Source organism: Ursus arctos, unplaced genomic scaffold (genome assembly GCF_023065955.2).
Source record: "Ursus arctos isolate Adak ecotype North America unplaced genomic scaffold, UrsArc2.0 scaffold_4, whole genome shotgun sequence".
Classification (NCBI taxonomy): domain Eukaryota; kingdom Metazoa; phylum Chordata; class Mammalia; order Carnivora; family Ursidae; genus Ursus; species Ursus arctos.
The window spans coordinates 29,854,636-29,862,330 of NW_026623056.1; the positions used below are offsets into that span (position 1 = coordinate 29,854,636).

The 7,695-nt window shown below is 46.9% G+C and overlaps 1 protein-coding gene across 7 annotated transcripts in view; it reads left to right on the forward strand.

Moving 5' to 3' along the window:
- The window catches only part of MYLK (myosin light chain kinase), a 200,017-nt gene that overhangs the window by 188,347 nt on the left and 3,975 nt on the right, over positions 1-7,695 (forward strand). For 5 of the 7 annotated variants that reach the window (XM_026494976.4, XM_026494993.4, XM_026495001.4 and 2 more), the window contains 2 exons: positions 5,577-5,706; positions 7,149-7,280. In XM_026494976.4, the coding sequence (XP_026350761.2) occupies positions 5,577-5,706; positions 7,149-7,280 (262 nt within the window). The remainder of the gene's footprint in view (positions 1-5,576; positions 5,707-7,148; positions 7,281-7,695) is intronic. The other 2 variants (XM_044382615.3, XM_048214737.2) reach the window with 1 other exon arrangement.

Consider the following 7,695-nt stretch of genomic DNA (forward strand, 5'->3'; position numbering starts at 1 on the left):
TGTAGTGAAGGAGGAGGGCACCGGATCTACAGAGATATGATCCCCACCATCTAGGGAGATTGTATGTTACTGTGTGTCCTTGGGTGAGTGACAGCCTTCCCGTGCCTTCACATTCTCACCTGTAAAATGGGGGATGATAGTGGTACCAACATCACAGCACTGTTGGGAGAATGATAGGACGTAATCTTCATCTGGCCTTGAGCACACTGCATGGCACGTAGTGTTCAAAAATGATACCAGTAGCTCATGTATAGAGAGGGCTGGCCGTATGTCAGGAAACATTCTATGCCGTGAGCCTTTTAATCCTAGGAGGCAGGTACTATTATAATCCCCACTTTACAGACAAGCTGAGGCAGGGAAAGGTTAGGAAAGCTACCGAGAATCATGTAGCTAGTACGTGGGAGAGGATTCAAACCCAGAGCCTGGCTCCAAAGTACAGTTTTAACAATGGCACAGAATTGCCTCTGATTAATAGCAGACGGATAAAATTGTTGTCCAAAACCATAGAGAATTTGTCATCAGCTATTTTATTTTTATTATCACTATTAGTATTACAAAATTTCTGGGCTATTGGAGGGAATGTATAGTGTAACAGGCAACTGAAGCAAATGGACATAAAAGGACGTAATGCACACCAAGAACCGTAACTATCAGTATAGCCTTCCATAGCCATATATGTGAGTGTGGGTGGGAAAAGGGAGCCAGGCACAGCAGAGCTGGATGTGCTTGTGAGGAAATGCTGCCAGGAGCAGGACTTTGAAAGTGGTCACGGAAAATGGGCTCGAACAAGAGAAGGGGGATACAGTGTAGACGGAGGAGAAGGTGCAGAGGTCCTCACCCTGACAGGAGCAGAGACCTCTAGCTGGGCAGCTGGGAGAATTAGGCCATTTAAAACTGGTCTGTGTGGCAGAGAGGACGGAAATCTCTATTTAGGGGCAATTGGGACACTGGTAATTTGCCATACTGCATGACGAAACCGTGGTCACTAAACCCTCAAAAAGCACAACTTTGCACAGAGGTTGAGAGGAGCAGAGGCGAAGGGGGTGCTCGGGGTGCATGGGTTTAAGGGACTACTGCCCCCTGAGTGGCTCAGCCAGGACTCCCTCACAATGGGAGTCAGTTCCTGGTCAGCCCCCAGTGAAGGTTTAGGGGGACCTCTTGACTCCCTCAAGTGTCAGGTGACTTGGAACACCTGTGTTGCTTACCTTACCCTCTGGTATCATTAGGATCCAGTGAAATCGGAGTAACTAATATTCTTAAAACAAAAAGGGGTCCACAAAATCATGGTTGGCTTTATTAATGATCCTATGGCCAGTAGATCTCAAAGAAATAATGGTATTTCTGGAGTGGGTAGGGTGGCTGGTGGGGGGGGAGGGTCCTACGTGCAGCGAGTCTCATTGGGTTTTGCTTGGATGACGCCGCGGGTTAAGAGGCAGCCTTATCACTTCAAGCTCTCTGGGAGCATCGACACATCTGTTAATGAACCCAAGCCAGAAAGGACCTGAACCCAGGGGACAGGCGCAGAGAAAAGGAAATGGAAAAGGAAATAAATGGAATTTTTTAGTCCGATGGGTCCGGGAACCATAATTTGTGCTGATATTTTAAATCACTTATATTTTTTTCTCCTTGTTAACAGTGTTATTAGCCATAAGGCTTTCTGGAAGTGAGAAGGGAAAGAAAAGGATAGAATTCAGAGGAGGAACTTTAATTTCATATCTTCATATAGGTAGCAGCATTTGAAAATGGGTTTTCCACAAAAATAGTGGTTAGGTTTCACAAAATTACACACAAAAGTGGTCTAGAAAATCCCATGCAGCACAAGATGTCCCTGAAGCATAATTTCACTGGTAATGGCTCAGCTGCATCTAACCATCCACATTTTTTACCCCAGATACCAGGACCTTAGCACGCCCAGAATAGGGGCCTCCCTCCCAGAGCAGCTGAGGTTCTGTGTGGTGGGGCAGAGCCAAGTGCAGTGGAATAAAGTGGGGTAGACTGTGGTGGAGGGGAAGGGCCAGGGCAGACAGGGGGGCAAGAGAAGCTTCCTTGCTATCATTCTGGTGTGGTTTCCATAAAAGGCCCAGGAAGAAGGAAGTAACATGAGAGCAAATCCCTCTAAGTAAGGTAACATGTAGATGACTAATCATGTCATTGATCTTAGAAGGAAGTTATTCTGAAAGAAGGTATGTTTTTTATTTATATTAAAAGAGTTTTAAAAAGATGTGGTGAGCAGTAGCACCGAGGGTGAGTTGAACAGGATAACAGGGCTGCTGCTTGTAAAACTAGAAGCAAAGGACTGGGAATTAGAGGCCTATGGGCAGCCATTTTATTTTCTGAGACCCACAAAGACTTCAGCAGTACGGACCATAGGCCACAGAGAAGGAAGCTTTTGATTTGACTCCGTATAGCAGAGAGTACTCCTGGCCGTCACATTTGGACATTATGCACTTGTCAGGGGAAACTGGAGTCTCAGAGCTCTTGGTATATATGTAGGGTCTGTGATGGCCAGCTGGCTCTAGGGTGACCAACTTGCCCCAGTGTGCCAGGGGCCTTCCCAGCTTTAGCCCTGAAAGACTCTCATCCTGGGAAACCCCTCGGTCCTAGGCAAACCCGGGCTGGTTAGTCACCGTTGCCGGCTCTCCCAAGGGAGGGAGTCTGTGCGGCATTAGGGAGGCCAGTACAAACAGTGCCCGCCTGGAGCACGGGAACCCAGCCTTGGCAATCGCCCTCAGACAAGAAAAAGACTTCCTCAAAACAAGGGTGGAACTTAGGGAATTGAAACTTTCTTTCTTGATGTTCCAAAAATTTCTAAAATTCTTAGTAAAGCCGCAACCACTTTTCAGCTCAAAGGCATGAAACTAGAAGACTAGAACATACAGATATATATTTTTTTCCAGTTGTGACAATTTCTCTACTGGTATTTGTTTCATAAATCAGTTCCCAAAGATTGAATCTGACACAGATTATTTTTAAGATTTTCCTTATTAAGCACTTACTTTTCTCCCTGTTTTAGAAATTATATGCTGTAATACTCCATCTGATGGAAAATTTCCCCCTATGGGAAGCTCCCTTCTCTGTTTGTTAATTTGATTGGCTCCCTTCTCTGAAATACCCTTTTAATCTGTCTTGTTCTGGCAACTTCATATTAGTCCTTTTTTTTTTTTAAACATTTTTCTTTTGTTTTTTAAAGATTTTATTTATTCGACAGAGATAGAGACAGCCAGCGAGAGAAGGAACACAAGCAGGGGGAGTGGGAGAGGAAGAAGCAGGCTCATAGCAGAAGAGCCTGATGTGGGGCTTGATCCCATAATGCTGGGATCACGCCCTGAGCCGAAGGCAGACGCTTAACCGCTGTGCCACCCAGGTGCCCCAATATTAGTCCTTTTGTTAATGAAGAGGAAAAACTTCCTTATTCCACACCACACAAGCGAAGACAGTCCTGACCAGTCACCATGAAGGCGTTTGGAATTAGGGAGCCCATCACGGGCAGTTCCCTGCTACACAGTCACATGTATGAATCATAGTCTCTCTGCACAAGCTTGGAGCTATAGGGAGATTTGAATCTTCTGGTTCAAGACCATGAGGTCCACAGAGGGGAACTGATTTGCATAGTAATGTCCCTTTGTTGAGAACAAACTCTCTGAGTTGAGTGACTCCTGGTCCAGGCAAACCAATCTGTGTTGGATAAAGGGAATCGAGAGCCAGAAGGGCTGGGTCTGAGAGTTTGGCTGACTTGGTAGTAGTCTGGTCTGACGTTGATTCCATAGGGAGGGCTGCCGTGGCTGGCACCTCCTCTTGCCCCTTCCTGAGGTCAGGATGAGCTCCCATGGGAAGACCTGGGTCTCTTCAGCAAGCACAACAAACAGATCAATGATGTCACCAGAACAGCCTCTCCTAGCAGAGCATGCAAGGCTGCCAAGTGGGCTCAGTCTGCAGGTACATTCTCTGCAGGGCCAGGGGCCTCTGCACACAGCTAAGTTGGTCCATTGTCCTCTCTCATCTTCTTCTCCCACCCCCACATCACCTCCACCTGGGGCTTCCGGAATTCTGTTCAGAGGGACACAGCTTCACCATGGTGACAGAGGGCCAGAAACATAACCACACCACAGTGATGTATGGAAGAGGGCGGATGGCCAGAGGACAGAGCAGGATGGAATGTCTGTCCAAAGTACATGAAAAGAGTCAGCCACAAGGATGGCATGTGACAAACAGAAAAGTGGTGGTGGTCATAGCAGATCTCGGCTTAAACCACACACACACACCCATTATGAGTCCTTAGTGCCCTGTGATTCTTTACTTTCAAAATAATTTTACGGAAATATCCTGGCTTTCCAGATAGTCCAAGATTGTTAGGCTTTACTGAAATACTTGAGCGCATGAAGTTAGTTGAGGAGGAAGTGGCTTTGCTGGTGCAGCTTACGACCCGTAGGTGAGTGCTAGCCAGCGGCCTGTGTGCAGGCTGTTTCTTTCCTCTCTCAGCAGCCAGTCTGCAGTGGCATCTGCCCCCTGGACATACAGCATCTGGATGCCTGAAAAGATGCTCTGGGTGCAGGGTTGGAAAGAGTTGGTGATGCCTTCGTTTCTCACCTTGTCATTCCACTGACCTTAGAAAAGGGGTGGGAAACTTCACTTGAAGGTGAAACCTTCAAGGACCTGTGGGATCGGAAGGTGAAGGAGAAACACAGACACAACTGTATACTATGGGGGAGTTCCTAAATTTTAAAGCATAGGACCTAAATCCTATACTTGGTAGAATTTTCACAATGCAAAGCAAGTTTTCATCTCAAGTTCTGGCATCCTTTTCAGCAGAAATTCTGTCCTCTCCCAAAGTTTCTCGTCTCAGAAAAGCAAAGTGCCACTGCCTTTCATTTCTTTGGGTCCTTCTTTTTGATGCCTGGGTGTGCATCAGGAACACTCCTCCAGAACCTCACTGTGCATTCACAGACTTGCAGGCCAGTCAGAGTGTTTCTCGAAATCTCTTAAGTATCTGAATCATAAACAGAACTGATGAGACCTTGGAGATCATCTTGTCCAACCCCCTCCTTATACAGGGAAGGAAACTGAAGGCCAGAGAGGTTAAGCAACTTGCCCAAGGTCAGTAGAATGCTTTTTCTTTTTTTTCTTTATATCATGACCTGTGGGATCTGTAGTAACTTTCTCTGGACCAAATAAATTCCTATCACTAGTATTGTTTTACGAGAAACAGCCGCACTGGACCCCGTCAGCAATAAGTCTTTGGAGCTGTCTCAGCCTGCAGTTGCTTTATATAAACTATCCCTTTTATGGGAGTTGAAGCACAGTATGAAAAGGGTTTTTGTCTCATGTTGACCTTGTTTAGTCACATTAACGCACACATTGGTTCCAGGCCCCATTCCATTCTCCGAACATCTTCTGACACGCTGATAGTGCTGAGCAGAGCCAGGTTGGGCTCACTCCTCTGGCAGAACCTCAGCACTTGGGAGGCCCTCGTTTCAGGGACAGCTGCTTCTCCTGGGCTAGGCTCTTGTCCCCGAACCCCACTGCCCAGCTGGAACCGGAGACGCTGCCTGAGTCCAACCCCGGTGTCTATTTTCCAGAAAACAGGCAATGCTGTGAGAGCCATTGGAAGACTGTCCTCTATGGCAATGATCTCAGGGCTCAGTGGCAGGAAATCCTCAACAGGGTCACCAACCAGCCCGCTCAATGCAGAAAAATTAGAATCTGAAGGTAAGGAGCTCCCAGGAAGATTTTTCTCCAGCCAGTTGGTGAGAAAAGAAGGGTTGGGGATGGAGGGACATTTTGAGGTTTGGGGGGGGGGGCGGGCTTCGGGTTTTTTTAAATAATATAAACTACAAGGATTAAATTCAGAACTAATTTCAGGCTTCCTTGACAATAATTACTAAGTCTAATAGTTAATCTTTAATTGTTCAACCTTAACTATTTTCAGAGGGAAGGTTATTTGTCTAATAGAACCAGATGAACTCCGCTGTTCTTTTCCCTATATTTTACATAAGAATTAGCGAAGACTTCATTAAAACCTTCCTTTTTTCTCATTACAGAAGTGATATTTGTATATTGATAGGTAAACATAAAAAAATATATAGTAATATCTTTTTAAAAAATATCCTTCCATATTCTTTGTGTTTTTCTTTTTAAAAAAAAAATGAACTATAGTTCATATTCATTTGGCATTTCTCATGATGCTGAAACATGTCATTTGGATGGGGTAGACTGTGCGCTGGTCTCCTGGAGACCAATAGGGCTAGTTATTTGCACACCATCTTCGAGATGCTGCCCTGACCGTCTCCTCAGTGAGGGCCTTGGCCTCTTTATGCTCCAGATGCACATAGGGTCTGGCCCTTATCTTCTCAAGGCGCCTCATTTTGCCAGAGACACCCCCTACCTCCCGCTGCCTGGTGTTTTTGGTATTCAAAGGTGAGAAGCTGAGTCTCGATCCCTCTTGTGCATAAAGGCAGGGTAACTGGCGAGGCTGCTTGCTGGGCCACTCTGATGGATTTGGGGGCATAGTGTGCATCACATGGGCCTGGTCCCTCCATCCACGTTCCCCAGATGACCCAGAAATAGCCTGGAGGGAAGGGAGAGGATACAGGAGCCCCCCGCCCCCCAAGTCCAGCTTTTCCCTGAACCAATCCTAAATCCCTGGTCCACGGTCATACAATGGGAAGGCAGTGTAAGCGTGGAGAACAGAACTACAGGTAGGTTGAAGATGCATCTAGGACCCAGCTCCTCCTTCCCGAGGAGCAGGTAAAGGGCCTGCTACTGCAAGAGGAGGGCAAAGGGGGGACAGAGATCGGGAAGGCTGGTGTGGTTTGTCCTTCTAGATACCCTCCACTGAATCCTGAAACAGCATGGAATGCAGCCAAAAATCCTTTTTAGAGATTATTTCCTTTTTCAATGTATCAGCATAAGGGAAGGGGGGAGTTCGAACATTTCCGCAGTTTGGTCACGGTTCTCTCTGCTGCCAAAACCTTTTGGCGGCAGGCCAACCTGTCCCCAGGAGAAAGGTGTGCTTGATTCAGTCCTCTAAGCTGCATTATTTGCTGAATTATAGCAACTTAAAAAAAAATAATAATTCAGCTTTTTTAAACCAGGGTAGAGGAGAGAATAAGGAATAAAGAACTGACCACATTTCCTTCCCTGTCTCCTAGAAGATGTGTCTCAAGCTTTCCTTGAGGCTGTTGCTGAGGAAAAGCCCCATGTAAAACCCTATTTCTCTAAGACCATCCGTGATTTAGAGGTTGTGGAGGGAAGCGCTGCTAGATTTGACTGCAAGATTGAAGGTAAGTTGTAGCTATTCTTCCCTTGACTACAAAAGGGGTGCGGTGGACTGGTGGGCCCTGCTGTGTGCCCCGGGCCAAATGTCTGTTCTGGGCAGCCAGGCTGCCAGGACAACTGGGCCAGGAGGAGTTGGCCTAATGCTCCCACTCCCCCTCCTGAAGGTTGGTGCCACTCAGTGACTTGCCTAGGACACCTTTGCTATTTCACATCCTTACATCAGCCACTAGGCTCAAGTTAAGAGTGGTTTACTGGGGACCTGTTTGGTTACAGAACATGCGCAATGCAATGAGCTTCGTAAGCTTCTGGGAAGCGTGTGAACCGCCCACAAGAGGCTTCAAAGGACGGTGGGCATGAAGAGTACTGGGTGGGGAGCCGGTGGCTCTGCTGCTCATCTAGGGGCTGTGTGACCCTGGGTGT